At 32.7% G+C, this 26,199-nt stretch overlaps 1 protein-coding gene across 1 annotated transcript; it reads right to left on the reverse strand.

Annotated features, from left to right (window-relative positions):
- Nucleotides 1–11,989: 11,989 nt before the first annotated feature.
- LOC139848752 (subtilisin-like protease) lies at nucleotides 11,990–14,191 on the reverse strand. The gene has a single exon (XM_071838452.1). The coding sequence runs from the start codon at nucleotides 14,189–14,191 to the stop codon at nucleotides 11,990–11,992; it is 2,202 nt and encodes a 733-aa protein (XP_071694553.1).
- Nucleotides 14,192–26,199: the final 12,008 nt, after the last annotated feature.

The following is a 26,199-nucleotide window of genomic DNA, read 5'->3' on the forward strand; positions in this document are numbered from 1 at the left end:
TGACAACGAAGTTAATCACAATTTCGATACCACAGCTAACTAAGTGTGGGGAGAATCAAGTCTTTAAAGGATAATATGTATTTCTGTTAGAATTAGATTGTCTATTTTCGTGTAGTTCTCGAAAATGGAACCCGAATGGTCTTTCCCTAGCAGACCCTAAAGAACTAGTCTTCTCCCCCCATTCTGAATTTTTATTTTTTTTAGGAAATGAAGACTGCCTGTGAACTAAACCATGGTCTAATGCTACACGCTTTGATCACTAAACGTAATAATGACACACTACCGAGTGAAATAGTATCAGTAATCAGAGAAATATTGGACGGAGTTAGAAAAGAATCCAGATGCGAAGATAATAAGTTACAATTTGGTAAAGGAAAATTAAAATCCGCAGCAAAAAGAAGAGCACGACACCTAGAACGATGTCACAAATGCGGAAAATGGTCACATGGAGGTAAATGTTCAAATAATCAAACCTATTCAAATACCGAATTTGTTACTTTATGCAGAGACGGACCGTTCATATGTTTAGAAGAAAAGACACTGAATGCTCGAGGTTACGCCTATGTAGCTATGGAAAACCAATTAAACCGACTATCTTATGAATGGGATAGATCATATAACTAAGAATACTATCTCACAGGTAAGTCTGTACAGTTTTTATTTTTTTTATTTATTTTTATTTTTAACCTTTTGATAATAAACGCTAATTTGTTCGCTATAAAATAATAAATTGGTATTAAATAAAATTAGGTTTGGCGACCAAAATTATTGATATCATACAAAAATTTATTACATCACTGCGAAATTTAACGTTTATTCTTAAGGTATAAATATCTTTAATCAATCAACCCAAAATATTTCAAAAATTCGTCATGAGTTAAATTAGGTCATGGAACCGAAATTACTTTACCGAAAAGAGGGGCGTATATTTTTGATAATATTTGATTGATTAAAGTGGGATAAAAAGCCAAAAAGACTTTTAATTTTATTTTTACCATGTTTTTAAAATTAATATATAAATCTTAAATTAATATTGTAAACTTTGTAAAAATAAAATATTTAAAATTGTAAATATTTGAAAAATTAATATAAATTTGGTGTTAATTTATAATATGAATTTTTAAATTAAGTTTGGTGTGAATTTTTAATTTTTAAAATATGAATTTTATTTTTATGCATTTTAAATTTTAAGTTTGGTGTGAATTTTTAATATTAATTTTGAAGTTTATGTATTTTTATTTTAAGTTTGGTGTGAATTTAAAAACAAAAATTTACTTTATCTCATTAAGTTAAAAATATGATTTTTAAACTTCGTCGTAAGTTGAAGACTAGGTCTTTAAACCGAAATTGCTTTACCCAAGGGAGGGACGAGAACTTTTATTATCATTATTTTTAATCTTATTGAATTAAAGTATGCCAAAAACATTAAAAAAAAACCCAAAAATCTTAGCTTTTAAAACAATCGCTACAAAAAGACAAATTTTAAAATTTTGTCGAAGGACGGACTAGGACATCGATCCGAAACGACCTCGTCCTAAATAACAAGGGAAACAAAATTTTAAAATTAATTACTTAATTGTTTTAATTAGTATAAGATGTTATTAAAAAAATAAAAATAAAAAAAATACAAACTCCGCGACTCGCGGAGTTTGAAGGGTCAAACACCGCGACTCGCGGAGAGACCGAATTACAGAAAAAAAATAAAATGCAAGAACAGCTCAGTTGCACACCACAAAAAATAAAATACAGCAAAAATACTGCGCAAAAACCCGAAAAAACACCCCCAAATTCACAATTTTTGACCGTTAATCATCAAATCTTTTACTAAAATCATGTTGAGAAGGATGCTATCAAGGAATTACTCAAGAAAAACGGTAAATTTCTACACCTAAACACCATTTAATCCGAAAATTAGTGTTCTTGAGCAATTTTTTCCCCAATTCGATTTTGATGCTTTTTAGTGTAATTATGCTTAAATTGCTTATGTATTATGCTTGTATAACCTAGATTGATGCTATTTAACATGATTAGAAGCCTTAAACTTCAAATTTTGAGTAATCTAGGGTTTGTGTTCTTGAGCAAATTTTGGGCTTTTTGATATAAACAGGTTATGGCCGATTTTTGTCATGAATTGTTGCTAAATTAAGTAGTGTAACATGTTTAGGTAGTTAAATGATCCAAACTTTGAGCCTAAACATGATTTTGAGAATTAAAGTGGACTTTTTCAAGTCAAAAAATTCATGAACTTGATTTTTGAGAGATAATGCCATTTGAAACTTGTTTAATTGCTAGTGATGATTATTTTGACATGTTATTTGAGTTGAATGCTTATGAACTTGGCGAACATTTTCGTATATGCTTATTTAAAAAAGTGTAGATTTGATAAAAATATGAAAATGAGCTTAAGTTTGATATAAATTGATCATGTCATTGTAATTATTTTGATTGATGATTTTGCTGACACTAATGCATATTTGGATGCACAAAAATTGTGTTTGATGTGTTTTGCAGACTGAAAGGGGTGAATCTTCATCCCAAGCTCGCAATGCTCCTGCTGAGAATGCGGAACAACAGGAGGTGGATAACTACTACAAACAAGATATACCTCATTCAGTCATGACATTTTCTGATATGCACTTGGAAGATTTGCACCCGAACCTGAGATTTGACAGACTTTGGATAGATTATCCAAAATACCAAAGGGGTTTGCATACTCTTCATTCTAAAGTTGTTGAGGTACCTAGGATCATAGAATGGGGACCATTAGAAGCTGTAGAATTGGCCGGGCCAATTAGAGAATTACTTGCACAGAGGTATGGTAATTCTACTTTTAACGACTGGGTACGTTTATTCACCATGCGTAGACCTGTATATAAAGTATGGTGTGAAGAATTGTTGTGTAGTATAGAATTAAATGATCGGGTAGCTAGTTTAACCGATCGATCTTTTATTAGATTTTTGTTAGGAGGTTCGATGCGCCACATGTCTTTACTAGACATGGCTCAGGCTTTACGTATATATACACCTGAAGAGTTAGCATCTGTCGATTGTAGAGGGTTGATACTAAATGGTAGAAAGATAGATGAAAATTTTGATACACATGGTGTATGGAGTCAAATGACAAGCCATCACCGATTCAAAGGGGGAAATTACTCTTATTTGGATATAGATAGAGCTGAATTAAGAGTAATTCATAGGTTTTTAGCTAATTCGATTACACAAAGAGGTAAGAACAAGGAAAAGGTAAATGAACAGGATTTGTTTTACCATATGTGTATTCGAGACCCACAAAGCTGTAAGTATACCTTATTGTGTGGGTTATTATTTATCAGCTATGGTTAGGGGGATGAGACCGCATAGCATAATAGGAGGTGGTATATTTATTACTTTGATTGCTGAATATCTCGGTGTGGATATAAGTCGGGGGGATTATTAGTCGAAGAACCAGAACCCCGCGATACAATAGGTTTAAATGTATACCATGGTGCGAAAGTTTTGAAGAGGCGAAATAACGCCGCAGTACAATACCATGGTAGACATCCACAGGTTGAGAGAAACCAACAGCAAGGTAATTTAGGAGGGGGAAATGAAATGCAAGAAATGCAAAGGTTTATAGCTTCACAGGAGTACGAAAATGCTAGACAAAGAGCATTTGAAGATTGGCAAGTTCATCAAAACTAAATCATAGCTTATTGCCAACATATAGGTAGAAACTATATTCCTACTCCAAAGCCCATATTCCCTCCCTGGTCTATAGAGATTCAACCACCGTATCCTACGTATAACCCAGTCGAAGCATTTTATAGCACCTATGATTATGCATGGAACCCCTACTGGTATCAGTATCATCCCTAGTCTACTTAGTTTTATTTATTTTGTAATTTGTAATGTTGATACGTTTAATACTTATGTTAATATTGTAATAGTTTTTATAATTTTCTAACTTTTATTTTTAGATTTTAATAATTTTTGAATGTGGGGTAATATTCCAAACTTCAAAAATATGTATATATGTTTGCAGTTTATCTTATGTATACAACAGGGTAAAACAACTTATTTTCAAAGACTGGCATTAAGTTCAGCAAAAGCAACTAATTTTGACGACAAGATGCAAAATATATGTGAAATAACAACAAGACGGAATGAACAAATGATATGCACCATTTATCATTCAGCAAACAAACGCCAATATATTTGGAAACTTTGGTAAAATTTAATCATTTTCACACAAATCACCCTCAATAATTTAAATTGTTACTGATTTCTTGCAAATGAGGGCATTGCAAGATGTTAAGTGTGGGAAGGGGTTAAATTCTTTCGGATAATTAAAATTTTTACTTTATACACTTGGTTACCATTAGAAATACTAGTAAAGTAGTAGTTGTATTAGAATCTAGTGCTCTCTGATAATAAAGAACAGCCCTAGTCTTATATACTGACTACCCAATTCTAGTAAAATTTTTCAAAATTTTTAATTAAATGAACTCAAAATCATGTTTATACATATTTATGAACGATAAAACTAGGTTTTAACACCGAAATTATTGTTACCTCGGAAAGGACATAAATTGATAAACAAACCAAAATGTTAAAATTCATTTAAAATGGAATAGAGGACAATAAAAAGGAAAATAAAAGCCAAGTGTGAGAAAATTCTCCAAAGTTATTAAAAACATATGTCACATATTTTTGTACAAATAACTGAAAATACTTTTGCTTTGGACTAAACTAAATTTTTTTTACCTGATTTACTGTAAGAAAGATGGATCTACACGATGAATCAATTCCATCATTAAAAGGAAGTAAAGTCTTCCGAAAAAGAAACGCGCTTCTTGATTTAGGTAATGAAGTTGTCGTCCAGACCAGCTGTAGGTTGACGAAAAACCTAGAAAAGTCATCACTAAAATCAGCAGGAAATCCACGGACCTCAGCATTAAACAGGGTCGCCAAGTGGTCAGATTTATCCTAACCATGAGAAGGATTTATCTCGTAAAATGGGGGGCACCATGCAAATTAGCTGGATAAGACTAATGAATCAGATCCCCAGAAAGGATAATCTCCTTAAAAGATCAAAAATCAGCTTTTAAGCCTGATATTACTCAATCCTAGAGATTGACCTTAAAGATTGAGAATTCAAACTCATGGAATTCAATGATATCTAAACTCGAGCTTGAACGAGAAAATATTTTGATCAAATTATAAACCGATTTATTTTCTGAAAACCCATTTTCAATGCGTTCATTACCATTGAACGTAAAATCCTAGGAATTTACCTGAAATTCATTAGGTCACCTGAACCAAATCGGGTGTCAACCGTAAGAACGGTGGTTGCATAGTGGTCAAAGACAGGACCTTGTGCCAAACCTACAAATTATAAGGGTGAGCTTTACTATTGCTCCTACCAAGGATAGTAATTGCGTCTGACACGTTATAGACCATAATTAAAAGCATGTCAGGGGACATTGCCTTAACAGTTGACTTGTTCAAACGCTTTCCTTTACAACCGGACGGTAGTTTACCGAAAGGTAATATACGGAACAAGTAAACTGGACGTGTTGCTTTCCAAATACAAGGTTAGCAAGTGGGTGACACAAAACCATAAGTTTTGAGCTAAAATTTTCAAATCTGAAACCCACCAAACCCACAAAAATATTTTGCAAACACCGGTGAAGGGTTATTCCGGAAAACTTATCTAGGGTAAAAACTAGATTTAATTTTCAAAAGATTAAATGTTTTCATAAAGATCCAATTTCCTTAATGGATCTAAATTTTTATAGTCATGTGGGACTGTAAACCATATCGTTACTACCATTGTTTATACCGCCGTATAGAAATCACTGATGTACAAAGTGTGAAGAATAAAGAAGTGATTCTAGTATTTCAAGACGATATTGCTTGAGGACAAGCAACGCTCAAGTGTGGGAATATTTGATAATGCTAAAAACGAACATATATTTCATAGCATTATTCCTCAAGAAAGACAAGCTTTTAGTTGCAATTGTTCTATTTACAAGTGATATTCGTTTAAATAATAAAAGGTGAAGACAAAAGACAGATTCGACGAATTAAAGACGCAAACGACCAAAAAGCTCAAAAGTACAAAATACAATCAAAGAGGTTCCAATTATTGATAAGAAACGTCTCGAAATTACAAGAGTACAAGATTCAAAACGCAAAGTACAAGATATTAAATTGTACGCAAGGACGTTCGAAAATCCGGAACCGGGACCAGAGTCAACTCTCAACGCTCGACGCAACGGACTAAAAATTACAAGTTAACTATGTATATAAATATAATATAATATATATATATATATATATATATATATATATATATATATATATATATATATATATATATATATATATATTATATTTATATATATATATATATATATATATATATATATATATATATATATATATATATATATTATATTTATAAAATAAATCGTCGGCAAACAAAGAGCCAAAAGTTGGTGAGCTGTATTTTCAAACTCCGCGACTCGCGGAGTTTGAAGGCAAAAATTGCCGCGAGTCGCGGAGCCCCAAATTCTGAAACTCCCTATAAAAGCAAACGAATTCTGATCGCAAAAATATCATATATCCATCCTCTCTATATCTATACGTAAATATTTATATTTATATTTATATTTTAATTTTAATTTTAAATCCTAATAATAAGGGTATGTTAGCGAATGTTGTAAGGGTGTAAGTCAAAATTCTGTCCGTGTAACGCTACGCTATTTTTAATCATTGTAAGTTATGTTCAACCTTTTTAATTTAATGTCTCGTAGCTAAGTTATTATTATGCTTATTTAATCCGAAGTAATCATGATGTTGGGCTAATTACTAAAATTGGGTAATTGGGCTTTGTACCATAATTGGGGTTTGGACAAAAGAACGACACTTGTGAAAATTAGACTATGAGCTATTAATGGGCTTTATATTTGTTTAACTAAATGATAGTTTGTTAATGTTAATATAAAGATTTACAATTGAGCGTCCCTATAAATTATCATATACACTCGATCGGACACGATGGGCGGGGTATTTATATGTACGAATAATCGTTCATTTAACCGGACACGGGAATGGATTAATAGCCACTAGAATAATTAAAACAGGGGTGAAATTATGTACAAGGACACTTGGTATAATTGATAACAAAATATTAAAACTTTGGGTTACACTCAGTCGACATCCTGGTGTAATTATTAAACAAAGTATTAAAATCTTGTTACAGTTTAAGTCCCCAATTAGTTGGAATATTTGACTTCGGGAATAAGGATAATTTGACGAGGACACTCGCACTTTATATTTATGACTGATGGACTGTTATGGACAAAAACAAGACGGACATATTAAATAATCCAGGACAAAGGACAATCAACCCATGGGCATAAAACTGAAATCAACACGTCAAACATCATGGTTACGGAAGTTTAAATAAGCATAATTCTTTTATTTCATATTTAATTTCCTTTATTTTATATTTAATTGCACTTCTAATTATCGCATTTTTATTGTTATTGTATTTAATTGCACTTTTAATTATCGTACTTTTTAATTATCGCAAGTTTATTTTATCGCACTTTTATTATACGCAATTTCATTATCGTTATTTACTTTACGCTTTAAATTAAGTCTTGTATTTATTTATTATTTTTTGGTTTTAACTGCGACTAAAGTTTTAAAATCGACAAACCGGTCATTAAACGGTAAAAACCCCCCTTTATAATAATAATATTATTTATATATATATTTGTATTTTTATAAAAGTAAACTAATATAGCGTTAAGCTTTGTTTAAAGATTTTCCCTGTGGAACGAACCGGACTTACTAAAAACTACACTACTGTACGATTAGGTACACTGCCTATAAGTGTTGTAGCAAGGTTTAAGTATATCCATTCTATAAATAAATAAATATCTTGTGTAAAATTGTATCGTATTTAATAGTATTTCCTGCTGAAATTTAAAGCTATTTTATATACACCTCGCATAACTATCATACTTATTAGCTGTCATTATGTATAAGGATGTATTTGGGACTCGGTAACCATATTAAGGACTAGTTATGCAGTTTATAATTGACAGGGACGAAATTGTCAAAGCATTGAAAATGTAGGGACTATTTTGTAAATTTTGTCCAACCTTTTTTACCCAATAAATGAGCGAGTAATACTACTAGGGTTCATGAGAAACCCTTATTCTAAACGAGCCGACCTCCTCCTCTGGTACAATCAAAGCTTCGTGATAATTTTTTTCAGGGCGAAAGAGATAAGAAGAGAAACGATGGTGATAATCACTGATGATTATGAGGTCTGACTAAACCTAATTTTGTTATCGTTTTACGCAATATTTCATTTCAAATACATTTTGTTTATCTGTTAAACCCTAGATTTCTTTTGTGTATGTTTTATAGTTGTTTGATAATCCATGATGATTATGAGGTCTAACTAAACCTAATTTTGTTATCGGTTTATGCAATATTTCTATTCAAATACATTTTGTTTATCTGCTAAACCCTAGATTTCTTTTGTTTATATTTCACATATATATTCTGTATCTACGAATTGATTAGTTGTTTGATAATCCATGTTGATTATGAGGTCTGACTATACCTAATTTTGTTATTGTTTTACTTTTACCCAATATTTCTGTTCAAATACACTCTGCTTATCTGCTAAACCCTAGATATATCTGATTATAGTTTATTATTTATTAGTAAGTAATTTGCTTAGTATGTCTTGTGTCAAAAATAAAATGCATTTACTTAAAAAAAGTTAGTTATACTCGCATGTAAGAATAACCTTTCAGTTTGACCTTATATACATATAAAATACAAGCCAACTTGTGAACTTGATTATTTACTTTGTGTATATGTATGACGTCTGTTGGTGTCATAATTAATTATTTCTTATGGATTTGGTAAATATATCTGATTTAAACAAGAGAGATGAGGTTTTAAACAGATAAAATACAAACCAACTTGATTATTTACTTTGTGTATATGTATGACGTCTGTTGGTATCATAATTAATTATTTTTTTCTAATTGTATATTACAGAATGATGTGATCGAAGGGAAGGGCGTTGCTGGTTGTTCTGATGATGAAGGTATATATGTCTCTCATAATAATTTGGGTAACATGAAAATAATTTTGTACTGATTGATTGGCTAATCTCATGTATCATCCACAGTTAATGATCCAGTCAACTCCAAAACTCCCGAGGCATCACAAACACTGGTACTAATGTTCTGTCTTCTTCCTATTTGTTTTTTTTTTTAATTAGTTGAGATGGCAATTTGGACTGGTTGATCCAAAACAGTTTTTTTTCTTTTTATTTTTATGTTCTTATTATAGTTTTTTATTCATCAGTAAGTAATGTGTTAAGTATGTCTCGTGTCAAAAATAAAATGTATTTATTTTTGAAAAATGTGAGTTATACTCGCATGTATATAAGAATAACCTTTCAGTTTGAACTGTTACAGATCAAATACAAACCAATGTGATTCTTTGTGTACTTGTATCAATTACATCTGTTGGTATTATAATTAATAAATTCCTATTGTGTTTCACAGAATGTTGTGATCGAAGAAAAGGGTGTTGATGAAAGTATATATGTATAATATGTCTCTTATAATAAAATGGGTAACATGAAAATAATTTGTGCTGATTGATTGGCTTTCTTTCTGCTACTTTTAGACCCCAAGGTTGTTAAGTCATCATCCAAGAAGAAAAAGAAAAATAAAAGTGCTAGGAGAAAGAATCAGTCTGAGGAAAACCTTTGAAGAACAAGACTGATGATAGTGGAGGCTCTTCTTCCCAAAATAGCGGGGATTATCCTCAGTTTGATCTTGATGATTATCCATTTGCAGTAATGTTCTCTCCTTCCTATAAATTTTTCAATATTTTATTATTATTCAATATGCTTTTTCTGATGATTTACTTGCTATGTGCAGAGGGAGGAAGACCGAATTATGATGAAAATGGCGAATGAGTATAATCGTCGAAATCATGCCATCATCAGTAAGTTTTGATTCTTGTATTCATATGTTATCCTCCCATGTCAGCGTATAAAATTAGAGAGTTCATTTATATAAGTAAGGAGGCCATCATGATATGCCATTTAATGAACATGTTGATTGGTAACATTAATTTATGAATTGCACATGAATACTCTTGTGGTATACTCATATTTTAATTTGAATTGAATGTATTTCAGTATGAGATTACAAATCTCTTTCATAATTAATTGGCAGCTGAGCAGGGATTCGATGGTGTTTCGGATCGACAGCTAGAGAACCTTTTTGAACATATGATATCTGTAGCTCAGATGCTTCGTAATGCTAGAAAAGAAGGAACACAAGACGACAACAACAACAACAAGAACAACAACAAGAACAACAACAAGAAGATTTGGTGCCCTAGATGCCATCCATTGGCCCGTACATGCAGCTGCTGAAGTTCTGAGATTTGCATTTGATCGGTTTGGTGGTGACTGTGAGAAAGGATTTTGTTGTTGATGCTAATTATTAGCTATTAGTTGCTTTTGTTAGATGCTCAAGACCCAACTAAAGATATCCTGTCCTGACTTCTTATTAATTCTGCTGGTGGTTCTTTTAGATGCACTACTTTTCCTGTAATGAATCTTTGGTATTTGGTACTATTAAAGTTTGTGACTTTATATGCAAATGTTTGCTTAACAATCTGGGTGTGTTTTTGTATCATGTTTTGCTTGCAGGATATTATTCAAATTTGTTTAGAATTAAACTCTGTCATGTTAATGTGGTGGATATAATTATTTGTTTTTGGTTATGTTGAAATACAAATGTGTAAACTGCAAACTGCTATAAGTCCGACTGCTATGCCTTACCTTAGTTTCAAATTTGTCTTGTTTGAGTGCAGACTGCTATGGTTTTCTTTCATTAGTGCTACAGATCAAATTTGGTTTACATTATAAACAACCTTTGTGTCAATTTTGTTTGATTGCACACAGCTTATGCAGGTGCTATTTCCACCTGTATATATCAGGTCGTTTTGCTGCCCCCACAATACTTGTAGGCAACTTTAGTTGTTTTTCTTTGATTAAATTAGCAACTCTTATCTCACACACCAACACTGTTTATTGTTGTTTTTTCTTGGTGCAGTTTTGATGATATTCTACAATGTTAACCAATTAGTATTAAATAAATCAAGAGTTTTCCTGGGTGGGTTCATCAGGTAGTTCACGATATATTGTGATGATATTTTCGTTACTATTACCATTAATAATTGCTATTTCAGTTGCTTGAACGTCTTACACAAGGTTTATTTGATGAATACAGATTCATAATTCAATTGATTAAACGGTTTTTGACAAGGTTTATTTGATGAATATGGTTTCATGATTAAGTTGATTAAACGGTTTCATGATAGATGCTCTGATTGTTAAATTGAATATGGTAACTCTGAACACAAGTTTGCACAACAAGTGTTTGCTTAAATGCCCTCTTTCCTTGTTGTTGTTGTCTCATGGCCTGCTCGTAAACCGCCTGCATGGCATCGCACTGGCACTCACGTTGCACGTTCTCGAGCTCGTTGCAGCAGCTTCTCAGTTGTTGTGGTGGTTGTTGTCTCTGCCTGCCTGTTGATGCTCATCAAAATTAAGCCGCCTTGTTGTTGTTGTTGTTGTTGTTGGATTTACCTATTGTCACCCTATTTATTCCATCATAACAAAAACCAAAAATCCATTTTGACCACCACCTCTTTTGACCCACCCATTAGACAACTTACATACTCTGCTATATCTAATCTAACACAGTAATAGATCAGCAATATATCATAACACAGTAATCTCACACAGTAATATATCAGCAAGTTATCCATGTAGATAATATCAGACGTGTGAATATATATGGCTTCGATACAATACATTAATCATTCTAAATCAACATTTAACATTTATAATTACGATATTGAGGAAATTAGCCATTGTTGTTGTTCAATCGAACTTAAATGAAAAAGGAGTCCCAACTGTATAATCTCCTGAAACCCAAGTCATATGTCCTTGATCATATCCAACTTTATCATCATCATTAACATCACGACTAAACGTTATATCGCACGTTATTTGTTGGTTCACCAATGTAAATTTGAGCTGTTTATAACAACTACCAACCGAAACACTTACACCCTTCGGCTTCGAAACATCCCTTACGGTGTAAGTCGAGTTCGCCTTACCGACATTAGTCACCGTCCTCGAGTACATTTTCGTCTCACCTCTTTTTAAAGATACAGCAAAAGAAGGATAGTTCAGTTGAGCCTCTGGTATTTTAACTGAGCACTTAACCGTCTTTTTAACTATAATTTGAATCTGTTTAGGTGTATATCCTAACCCACAAAGGTAAGGAATGTATTCATTCGGTTGGATATCAAAAACAAGCCCTGGGTCGTTCGCTTTCGACGGGTTAACATGTCCCGACCCCATTGCAAACACATCAGCACGACGCCGACCTTCTTTTCCATCCACAATGGCCCGCCCATTTCGGCCCAATTGGCCCGCTGTAGTCATGATTGCAGACTTAATCGCAGCAGGGGACCATTCGGGATGCGCGCTTTTAAGTAGTGCAGCTGTACCCGTGAGATGAGGACAAGACATCGACGTTCCTGATATAACGTTAAACGGTACTTTACTATTTTTATCAACCGATTCAAACCACGCAGCGAAAATATCCACCCCGGGTCCCACAACGTCTGGTTTTAAGATTCCCGGGCTCGCAACGTTAGGTCCTCGTGAAGAGAAAGCGGCCACAACTGGAGCGGACTTAACGCCCAGTACGGTCCCACGAAAAAGGATAGTTGCTACCGGAGAACTAGTTGAACTTACGTACTTTTTTATTTCGATTCCTTCCTTAAAACCGACATTCGATGCAGGAATAAAGTTAGCGTCTGCTCGTATAGTTTCGCCAGAAGAATTATAGTTAACGATAATAATAGCGGCTCCTCCTGCATCCTTTACTACTCGACTCATTGCAGGCCTGCTAATAACACTACTGTCATCGCAAATTACTATTTTGCCCTTGACATCTAAATGGTCAAGTGACCCATTTAAGCAAAATGATGCCTTTCTATCACCATGTTCTACTGGGTACACAAGAGGCCGAAGTCTATGATCGAAACCCTTAGGCTGGTACAGCGATTCTCCATTAAAAAGCTTGTCGTTTCCTAAACGAACGGTTGTTCTAATGCTTCGATCGATAGTACTAGCCTCGACCGTAAGGATCCACGGGGCTTCGTTATTTAAAGTTGATAAACCGGGCCCACGATTGCCCGCAGAACAGCTTACAAAAATCCCTTTTTGTATGGCTGCAAAGGCACCTATCATGGCAACATCTTCGTAAAAGGTACCGTAACTTTTACCGAGTGAAATCGAAAGAATATCAACACCGTCTCCAATGGCAGCATCCATGCCTGCTGCGATGGCACTCGCAGGACACAAGGCGTGACATACTTTATACATTGCCACGTGTGCTAAAGGTGCAATCCCCATTGCGGTCCCATTAGCGTTTTCGAATACATTCGTGTTATCTACACGACTACCTGCAGCCGTACTTGAAGTGTGGGTCCCGTGTCCGATTTCATCAACCGGAGTAGAACTTCGGGGATGAAAGTTCCTGAGTCCTATTAGCTTGTTATTGCATCCTTTGGATACACATACACCTTTCCATTTTTTCGGTGGAGGTGGAACCCCTTTGTCAGTAAACGAAGGATGTCCAGGAGTGATACCGGTGTCTATAAGCCCGATTATAACTCCCTTTCCATAATTCGAAGACCTCCAAAACCCTGCGTTTTGGCGTAACCCTAAAAAACTCGGAGAATGTGTTGTATGCATCTGATACACACTTTCGGGCATTACAGACAAGACTTCTTTCATGTTCTGCAAGGTGTTTGCGTGCGTCATTGACATTTTGGCAGCGAACCCTGTTATCACATGGTGGTACATAAAAATCATGCTCGGTTTCTCGTTTGATACAGAAGTGGTTTTAGACAAAATTGACTTGTACCACTGTTCGCGATCATATGGTTGAGAAAACTTTTGGTCTGCAGCTGAAGTTAAGTGAACAATGTAGGTTTTACGCTCATCAGCATTGGCGAAAATGGCGGTACATGTGAGAACAAACGTATAAATTATAGATCGAAGCATTTTCTTGGTTTGTGAATATCTCATTTGGGTCACTCGTAACAAATATATATATGCAGGCGTCGAGCATCAAAAGGCGTATGTATGAAAGAATTCTGTTTGTGATCCCTGTTTATTTTCTGTTATGGAACAACTTCAAGAAATGCACAAAACCATAAAAGTATTGAAACACGGAATGTTAATTGCTAAATTACTCGACTGCTGACAAATACAAATTTTGTTCTCATATAGTTATTTATATCAATATCAATATATGTATTACCATAATTGAAATATATCCAACATTATTGATAGACGGTAAACAAAATCTGTTTATAGGACTAGTTTGACAGTATGCTCAATGGCATACACTGGAAATATGCATACAATTTACTTAAGGTAACATTAACAAACGTGAATAGGACGACTAAACCAAGTGAAGATTATAGTTAGTTTCTTAAGCAATTTGCTTTCTTCTTAAAGTAGGAATTTGTTGAACTCTTTATGGGCCCAAGAATATTTTGCCAGCTGCATTGGTCAAGTGGCCTTGGAGAACTATATATCTGATGAATTTTCCAATGCGATGTAGGTAGCATCTTAGGGTTCTGTTTAAGCATATCATATATAGCTTATTTTATTATTTATAACTCAAAGTAACCATGAATAAATGTTGATACCAAAAGAACATCAGTATATTAACAAGGAATATTTATACTTTACATTTAAGGTAGTTTGATTGGGACTGATAATCTTATGAAACACCTTTGCAAGACGTGATGCAAAAGGTTTAGATAGCGTTTTATAAACACGACCAATTAGACAAATTGGTATATAATCGGTGATATCAATGGGTTATTCTTCTCTGGATTAAGAAAGATAAATCAGAGATTACACCCTTTGAGAAGCTGACTTGATGATTCAAAATAAAGGGCGTTCGTTAAGATGCAATATTTGAAGTTATATTTCTTTTGCTAAATATAGTTTTGGCTTACATAACAAATAAACGAGATCGTGATGCAATGAAGACCTAAGTTTAAGCGAAACTTTTAGTGCAGATAAAATTGGGTACATATGCAATTCGGTTTTGTGCATCATTGTAGAAAAGAAAAACATTGATAGCCCTAAAGAGTGATTGCCGCCTTTAATACATTGAAAATAACAACACACTTTCTTAAAATAACATCTCTATTGAAATTTTGGATTAGTATGCTCTATTTGCCGCCTTTAAACGGTCGCTCACATCAAAAAACCAAACGTTAGTCTGATATGTGTCTATTTAATTTATATACAAGTCTTGAAGATATTGTAGGTCGACAATTGTGGTCGTAGTAGTGTTTCTCTAATTTTAGGGTGTGTTTGGACGAAACTAGCTTGTAACTGGAGCTGGAAGCTGGAGCTTATTTTGTAAACTAGAAGCTGGAGCTTATGTTTTATAAGTGTTTGGTAAAGTAGCTGAAGCTCATGTATGTAAAATTACATAAAGGAACAAAAAATAAATAAATGATAAATAATAATTTAAAAGCCAATAATGTAATTTTACTTCCATAAGCTTCCTAGCTTTTGGTCAAAAGCCTAAAAGACTACTGCAACTAGCTTATTTTTCTAGAGCTTATTTTTTCCATAAGCTTTGAAAAATTTGTCTATCAAATAAGGCTAGAAGCTGGAGCTTATAAAAAAAAATAAGCTTAAGCTTCTATAGGCTCCTAAAAACTTGTGTGCCAAACACACCCTAATTAGCAAGGAAAAGTTCATATTTATCGACCATCTTCCTCTAGTTTAGCATAAAAAAGATCAAAAATATAAATATATATATTTTTCAAATTTGTTAACCATCATGAATCCCCGATTCCTACACCAGTCAGACTTTATATATGCCGTTGATTTATTCTCAATCATTTATTTTATACTTTATAATTAAAATTATTCAGTCAAATTTACCTTATACATTAACAACATAATTAACATTCGTCAAATCTGAACAGTATTTGACAACATATAATTAAAATGAAATGAATATAGAGTATAATGTTATGGCTTTTTAGTTAGGAAAGGACACTGAGTTTTTGTTAAATGTATAACAAAACAAAGATGAAGAGGAATTAAAAATGGAATTCATTCCACCTGTTTTAATGTCTAATGGTCAAAAGAGAGTTGTTTTCTCCGCTGAGGAGGTTAAGAAGGGCGGTAGTGCATTTTCTCTTCAATTATATGGGTATTTTATTGGAACTTCTATGGATTATAGGGTTGTTAATGCCCATCTAAGGAGAATGTGGTGGAGGTATGACCTTAAAGAAATCGTCAAAACAGCTGCAGGATTTTATTTATGCAAATTTAAAAGTGAAAAGGGTATGAAGGAGGTGCTTGAGAGTGGTCCATGGTTAGTTAATAATGTTCCTTTTTTCTTGAATCAGTGGGAACCTGGGGTTTGGCTTGAAAAAATTGAACCTGAAAAAGTCCCAATTTGGATTTGTATTCACAATATTCCAATTGAACTATGGAGTGGCAGAAGTATAGGTAAACTTGTTAGTGGTATTGGTAGGCCTATGTTGATGGACAAAGTTACTTCAGAGAGATGTTTGAGTAAAAGTGGAAGACTAGGGTTTGCTAGAGTTTTGACTGAAGTCAATGCAAATGATGACCTTCCTAGCTTTGTCGAATTTTCCTATCCTGTGATTGGTTCTTTTCCAGCCAAAGTGGGTAAACTTGAGGTGACCTATCAATGGAAACCGCCTTCATGCACTCATTGCAAAGTGTTTGGCCACTCTTTTAATACTTGTAAAATTAGGCCTAAAACAGAAGATGAAGTATCGGCACAAGTGTTAAAAGACGCTTTGAAAATCAACAATGATGGTGAAATTAGACCTATCATGTCGACACATCTATATATATTTCGGAACAACCATAGACACTATATATGTGAATGTTGGAGTTAGCTATACAGGGTTGAGGTTGATTCCAAAATATATATAGTTTGAGTTGTGATCAATACTGAGATACGTATACCCTGGGTCGTGGATTGATTCAAGATAATATTTATCGATTTATTTCTATACATCTAACTGTGGACAACTTGTTGTAGGTTACTAACGAGGACAGCTGACTTAATAAACTTAAAACATCAAAATATATTAAAAGTGTTGTAAATATATTTTGAACATACTTTGATATATATGTATATATTGTTATAGGTTCGTGAATCAACCAGTGGCCAAGTCTTACTTCCCGATGAAGTAAAAATCTGTGAAAGTGAGTTATAGTCCCACTTTTAAAATCTAATATTTTTGGGATGAGAATACATGCAGGTTTTATAAATGATTTACAAAATAGACACAAGTACGTGAAACTACATTCTATGGTTGAATTATCGAAATCGAATATGCCCCTTTTTATTAAGTCTGGTAATCTAAGAATTAGGGAACAGACACCCTAATTGACGCGAATCCTAAAGATATATCTATTGGGCCTAACAAACCCCATCCAAAGTACCGGATGCTTTAGTACTTCGAAATTTATATCATATCTGAAGGGTGTCCCGGAATGATGGGGATATTCTTATATATGCATCTTGTTAATGTCGGTTACCAGGTGTTCACCATATGAATGATTTTTATCTCTATGTATGGGATGTGTATTGAAATATGAAATCTTGTGGTCTATTATTATGATTTGATATCTATAGGTTAAACCTATAACTCACCAACATTTTTGTTGACGTTTTAAGCATGTTTATTCTCAGGTGATTATTAAGAGCTTCCGCTATCGCATACTTAAATAAGGACGAGATTTGGAGTCCATGCTTGTATGATATTGTGTAAAAACTGCATTCAAGAAACTTATTTTGTTGTAACATATTTGTATTGTAAACCATTATGTAATGGTCGTGTGTAAACAGGATATTTTAGATTATCATTATTTGATAATCTACGCAAAGCTTTTTAAACCTTTATTGATGAAATAAAGGTTATGGTTTGTTTTAAAATGAATGCAGTCTTTGAAAAACGTCTCATATAGAGGTCAAAACCTCACAACGAAATCAATTAATATGGAACGTTTTTAATCAATAAGAACGGGACATTTCATTTGAAACCCACAAAAATAATTTGCAAACACCGGTGAAGGGTTATTCTGGAAAACTTATCTAGGGTAAAAGCTAGATTGAATTTTCAAAAGATCAAATGTTTTCATAAAGATCCAATTTCCTTAAGGATCTACATTTTCATAGTCATGTGGGACTGTAAACTGCCTTTCAAATGTGCACTTTGCTTTGGAAACCGAAAGTAAATCGGCTATTTGATTGCAAGTGTCGTTAACCTAAACCCGAGGCAACTGTGGATGGCACACCCACCTTTAACCATGGTTCTATTGTTACTATCATTGTTCATACCGCCATATCAAAATCACTGATGTATAAAGTGTGAAGAATAAAGAAGTGATTCGTGTGATTTAATTTCAAGTTCTGTATTGCTTGAGGACAAGCAACGTTCAAGTGTGGAGATATTTGATAGTGCTCTAAATGAACATATATTTAGGTGCAATATCCTTCCAATATGTAAAGTTTTCAGTTGCAATTGTTCTATTTTCAAGTAATATTCGTTTAAATAAATAAGTGCGAAGACAAAAGGCGAAAATGAAGATTTAAAGACACAAACGTCTAAAAAGCTTAAATGTACAACATACAATCCAAGTGGTTCAATTTATTGATAAGAAACGTCTCAAAATTACAAAAGTACAAGTTGCGAAACGCAAAGTACAAGATATTAAATTATACGAAAGGACGTTCGAAAATCCGGAACCGGGACCTGAGCCAACTATCAACGCGCGACGCAACGGACCTAAAATTACAAGTCAACTATGCACATAAATATAATATAATATATAAATAATTCTTAAAATTATATATATATATATTATATATATATTTATTAAAACCGTCGGCAAATTAAAAGACAAAAATATGTGAGCTAGATCTGGCGACCATGTGATCGCATGGGAAATAGGCATAAAACCCATGCGATCGCATGAGTTACTGTAGCAGGCCAACATTCTATAAAAAGACAGTTTGCTCGAGAGTTTTAGGCACCATATTTTTCTTTCTTACTCTGTAACATAAATATATATATTTATAATTTTAATTTTAATTTAAGTTTAATAATAATTGGGTTATTGTAACAAATGTTTTACGGGTTTTAAGTCGGAACTCTGTCCGGGTAACGCTACGTGATAAATAATCACTGTAAGCTATGTTTTTCTTTTTTAAATTAATGTCTCGTAACTAAGTTATTATTATGCTTATTTGAGCCGAAGTAATCGTGATGTTAGACTAAATATTAAGATCGGGTTATTAAATTTTGTACCATAATTAGGGTATGGACAAAAGACCGACACTTGTTTTAATTGGACCATGGACCATTAATAGATGGGGGATATTGTCTAATTGAATGACAATTCTTTGGAGCCTGTCGAACCTATCTTCAAATTAATTAATCTAATAATTATTAAATGATTATGCATGTCCTATTTAGTGACGTTTATACGACATCTTTAACAATCATTTAATTAATCAATTGGGTTGGGTAATTGATTATTCATTATGATCAAGTGGAAAAATTAATAATCATGGAATAATTAAAACAAGGGTGGATTACATTCAAGGGTAATTGGTGTAATTGTTAACAAAGTATTAAAACCTTGGATTACACACAGTCGATAACCTGGTGTAATCATTAAATAAAGTATTAAAACCTTGTTACAGTTCGAATCCCTAATTAGTTGGAATATTTGACTTCAGGAATAAGGTTAATTTGATGAGCATTTTATAATTATGACCGATGAACTATTATGGACGAAAATCAGATAGGTTTCAAATAAATCCAGGACAAAGGACAATTAACCCAAAGTAATAAATTAAAATCAAAACGTCAAACATCATGGTTACGGAAGTTTAAATAAGCATAATTGTTCTATTTTATATCTCATCGTATTTTTATTTACTGTTATTTTATTTACTGTCATTTTATTTACTCGCAATTTTATTTAACGTCATTTAAATATTGTTATTTATTTTACGCACTTTAATTATCGTCATTTATCTTTACGTTTAAAATATAAAATCGATAAACCAGTCATTAAACGGTAAAACCCCCCTTTTTATAATAATAATATTACTATATATAATTATATATTTTATATAAATATAGTTGCTTAAAAATATAGTACGTAATCACCAGCTCCCTGTGGAACGAACCGGACTTACTAAAAACTACACTACTCTACGATTAGGTACACTGCCTATAGTGTTGTAGCAAGGTTTAGGTATACACATCCGTTAAATTAATAAAACTTGTGTAATATTTCGTCGTATTTTGTAATAAAAATAATAGTTTTTTGTACCCCTCCGCTCGCACATCAACAAACATGAGACCATCTACTAGATGCGTCTATTAGGACCATGAAATATCTAAATGGTCCACATGGTGGATGAATTGGTCCACATATATCACCTTGAATTCTTTCAAGAAACATTGGTGATTCTTTTTCAACCTTAAGAGGTGATGGTCTTATTATCAATTTTCCAAGTGAGCATGATGTACATGGGATAATTGCATCACGAGGGATCTTTTGATCCATCAATGGATGTCCATGTGTATTTTGAATTATTCTTTTCATCATTGTTGATCCTGGGTGGCCTAATCTTTCATGCCACAGATTGATCATTACAGGATCACATGATTTTCATTAACTACCATGTGTGTTTCTGGTACATTTATATATGTATAATGTAAACCAGAACTAATTCTTGGTAGTTTTTCAATCACATGCTTCTTGTCAGTGATACTTAAATATTTATCATTTTCTGTAGTCACTGACTGATAATCATATTCATTTTGGTATATGTCAGAAAAGCTTAACAAATTTCTCTTTGACATGGGAGAAAATAAGGCATTTTTTATCAGAAAATTTGTACCATTTGGTAACATGAATTTTGCTTTTCTCATTCCTTTTATTAAATCTGCAGGACCTGATATAGTATGTACCGTTCCTTCTGTTGCTTTAAAATCAGTGAAATATTTTTTAGATTTGAGTATAGTGTGTGTGGTACCACTGTCTGCAATACAAAGATCCCCACCATTTGACTGATTTTACACTCCAGTAGTGTACATCATGTACTTCAAAATATGAGAAACAAATAATGAGTACATAATTCATCAATATATTACATTCAAAAATATGTTATAAACGGAAATACATAATAAGGAAACATATAGTAAAGTAGATATGGTATAGATCGTAAATCTACATCCATTTATTTGATATGGACATATAATAGAAAATTTATTCATTAGAGTAGTCACTTATTCGCTCAGTGATTTTTGTATCAAGGTCATCCACAAGGTTTGCCTCTTTTCCTTTTTCTTTTAGGGATTCCTGATATTGATTAACAGAATATTGATTTGTTCGACAGTTTTTAGACCAATGGCCAATTTTACCACATCGATAACAAGAATCTTCTATATTCTTTGAAGAGCTTCCTTCAACATTAAGATTTGTGGGATTGTATGGTGGTTGAAATTTATAATTTTGTGGATTATTATTTCTTTGTCCACAACCACGACCACTGTAACCATTACGATAACGACCACCACCACGACCATTACCATAAGGGTGATTTCGAACATAGTTATGATTTTTATTATTATTATGGTAATTTTTATGATGATGGTTTTGGCCAATATGACCACGACCTCGCCCACGTCCTCGTCCAGGTGCATTTCTTTTTTTTTATTATTATTGTTAATGGCATTAGCTTCAGGGAATGCTAGCGCACCCGTAGAACGAGACTCTTGATTCTTCATCAGTAATTCTTTATTCACTTCTGCAACTAAGAGATAAGTTTCAAGTTTGGAAAAAGTTTTGTAATTCGGCAATCTTAAATTTTCTTGTATAGTAATGTTTGCAGAATGCATTGTGGAGAAAGTTTTCTCCATCATATCAGCATCACTTATTTCTTGACCACAGAATTGAAGCTTTGAATGGATCTTGAACATGGCCGAGTTGTATTCACTTACTTTTTTAAAGTCTTGGAACCTTAGATTTCTACATTCTTCCCTCGCAGCTGGGAGTAATATTTCCTTTTGATTATCGAATCTACTCTTGATACTTTCCCATAAAACATGTGGATCTTTGATAGTGAGATACATATGTTTTAAGGTGATATCAATATGTTTGCGAATAAAAGCAATTGATTTTAATTTATCTTGATCAGAACAAGTATTGTTTTCTTTTAAAGTTTCTAGAATACCCAATGATCCAAGATTTATTTCTACATCCATGACCCATGATGTGTAGTTTTTTCCCGATACGTCTAGGGCATCAAACTCAAGCTTTGATAAGTTTGACATTTTCTATTTTCAGAAAGATGAACAACATAAATTATAATCATAATCAATTTCTAAAAACATGAAATTAGAATCATTTTAAATTCATAAGTAGCAAACAACAGAATAATGGTATGATTGCAAATAATAAAACCACAAGGGCAGGATAGAATATAGGTTCACCCGGTGGTATATTAGCAATAATGATGATAGTTAATATGACCAATACAATAGGAAAAATCATCCTTGTGTGAATCATCTTTACAAAAACTTTTTGAGAGTCGTAATCTGAGAAAATGAAGATTGATTTGTGAAAATGTGAAAACAGAGATGTTTATTTTATATTTGAAAAATATAGTCGTTATAACGTCGTCAGTTGACGTTAACAACCGTTATGTATATATGACCGTTGTAACGTCGTTAGTTGACATTAACGACTGTTATGTACTCGTTATATTAATAATAATTTTAATAAAAGAATTTTATTAGTATAAATATGATTACTATAAAATACATTTAGTATAAATACATTTAGTATAAATACGAAGATTAAGATAATAAACATATTATACATAAATAATAAATTTAAGAATAAACATTAGTATGCATGAAATAAATAATGATTAATTGCATAAGTAATCATAAATGTTATGTACATAAATATAAATGTTGGTGAAGTTAAAAAGAGTTAGATTACAGAAATATAATTCAGGCGGTATAACCGACCATATATAACATAAATATAAATGTTAGCGAAATTAATAATAGTTAGATTACAGAAATATAATTCAGGCGGTATAACCGACCATATATAACATAAATATAAATGTTAGTGAAGTTAATAATAGTTGGATTACATAAATATAATTCAGGCGGTATAACCGACCATATATAACTTAAATAACATAAATATAAATGTTAGTGAAGTTAATAAAAGTTAGATTACATAAATATAATTCAGGCGGTATAACCGACCATATATAACTTAAATATAAATGTTAGTGAAGTTAATAATAGTTAGATTACATAAATATAATTCAGGCGGTATAACCGACCATATATAACTTAAATAACATAAATATAAATGTTAGTGAAGTTAATAAAAGTTAGATTACAGAAATATAATTCGGGCGGTATAACCGACCATATATATAACTTAAATAACATAAATATAAATGTTAGTGAAGTTAATAAAAGTTAGATTACAGAAATATAATTCAGGCGGTATAACCGACCATATATAACATAAATATAAATGTTAATGAAGTTAATAATAGTTAGATTACAGAAATATAATTCAGGCGATATAACCGACCATATATAACATAAATATAAATGTTAGTTATGATGATAATAATATTTACCTTACTAATAAATAAATAATAGAAGATAGCGTTAAAGATTTTTTTTTATTATTATTACCTTGATTAGTGACTTGTACTTGCTTAGATAAACCTTGATTATATGGAGCACTTCGTGCTGATAACGTGTTATAAATTTGGTGTTTATAACTACCTTCTTAATGGCATAGTTCTTGACTGTGGACTATTGATAATTATTAGAAGATAGAGAGAAAGAGAGTACATATGAAAATATATATCAGAAGTGTATATTATGTAATATCACATGGTACATATTTATAGTACATATAATTACTGTTCAACTTTGGATTCTTATGATAATTGGCAGCCATCACTTTTGGCAAGTTCATAACAGTTTAGTTTATAAACTTAAATATAGTAAATTTAAGTGTGGCCCTAAACACTAAGCATTCTCTGTAAATATTTGACCATTATTTACCATTTATCCTTTTTTCCGAAAAGAAATATTATATTAAACAAAAACCCGAGAGCCAAGAAGGTGGCTCAGCCCTGTACACGAGATGCCCTATGCCAGGCCCAATACAGTTGTCGAAATACAATATAATAAGGGCTATGCACAAATTGGAAACACAAACATATATACGAGAGAAAATACACGAGAGTTACAGGAATGAAAATAACACAACCAAGTTGCAGAGAGTGCAACTGTTGAACTTATGAATCATAGCTAATCCAGACAAGATCACGGATCCAAAAGCCACTTCAACCATTCAAACTTACGATTATTATTTATCAATCACCCAATAATCAATATAGATAAAAGTGTAAGGTATGAACTTATGCTTCTCCTTTACAAGTAAATTTAATTGCTAAGTAAAACATTCATTTTTGTTTAGTTAAAAAGCCCTTCAATTTATGAGAGGAATTACAAATAAAGATGATAAAGTAAAACACTTCAAGAATGATACTACACATGTTACAATTGTAATTGAATCCACGGAATCTATAAAAAAAATTAAGAAAAAAAACAATTTTTTGACAAACATAAAATTTTAACTAAATGGTAACAGATAATTTCTATTAAAAGGTGTAAGCTAAAGTTTATACCTCGGTTGGTCGCCATAATGTTTTCTCCACGCACAACAATCCTTCGTTTTCCTTGTTGTAAGTAATACGAATATTCCAATGTAGAGATTTGACCATGTTCTCAATTTCAGCAATGGTTTCAGCGTTATCAAGCGCAATCAGTTTACCTTCGGGTCTTAAGATCCTGTCAACTTCTGCCATCACTGACGTTAACTTGCACCTACAACAAAAAAAATTTCGTTCAATTATTCATGTCACCAATTTTTTTTTATTTTTGGAGAATGTTGTCACCAGTTTGACCCGTTTCATTGCTAGCTAATATTTTATTTTGCTTGTGTGGTCCTTTGGAGGTAAACGGTAAACCATACACCAAATTTAAGTAAATGGGTCAAAATATCCACTTCTATCAGTAGTTGTAGAATCTTAAAACTTGAATTTACCTTTTCTTAAGAGATATGAAAAGATGATCAGCATGCAGATGATCATATGTTTCAGGGTAAGTGCTGAACGATTCACACCAATCGTGATATATCCCGAACAGTCCACGCTCGTATATAATTGGAAGTGTGTTCGGAGAATTGGTTCCCACCACATTCATCACCCATACTTTCAGATCTTTCAATGTAGCAACAAATCTAGACACGTATAACAACAAAACAATGTTAGATTATACACCGATTAGATCTTCGTTATTATTGTGAAATGAAGTGGTAATAACGAGATAATCGGTTGGAATTAGGGGTGTGCACGGTTTGAGAAAAACCGAACCAAAAATGAGGAACTGAACGGATCCGCCACTGAACCTACCTATTTCGGTCCGGTCCTCGATCCATATTTTGCCAAATTTTAGGTCTTTAGACCGGACCCGAAAATAACACCAAAAATAACCGAACCAAACCAAGCCGAAAATATAGTCCAGTCCTCGGTCTGAATTTTTACTACAAACTGGGACTCGAGACAGAACTAAACCGAACTAGTTTGGTTCGGTTCTGTAGCGTTCACACCCCTGGTTGGACTTACCCTCCATAAATCAATCGCATGTCCATTACATTTCTAATAGAAGACCAATCGATTCCCAATCCGTTCAAGTACGACTTGGAGACAACACGTTTCTAGTGCTCGTAGTCAGCGATGAAGTCACTGGGGGCTGGTTTTCCATAAACTCCATTATCGACGCTCTTTAATCCGTACGGTGGTGACATCAATCTTTCGGGCCACATCTTCGGCCATTTTGTTCCACGAACTGATG

Source organism: Rutidosis leptorrhynchoides, chromosome 5 (assembly GCF_046630445.1).
Source record: "Rutidosis leptorrhynchoides isolate AG116_Rl617_1_P2 chromosome 5, CSIRO_AGI_Rlap_v1, whole genome shotgun sequence".
Taxonomy (NCBI): domain Eukaryota; kingdom Viridiplantae; phylum Streptophyta; class Magnoliopsida; order Asterales; family Asteraceae; genus Rutidosis; species Rutidosis leptorrhynchoides.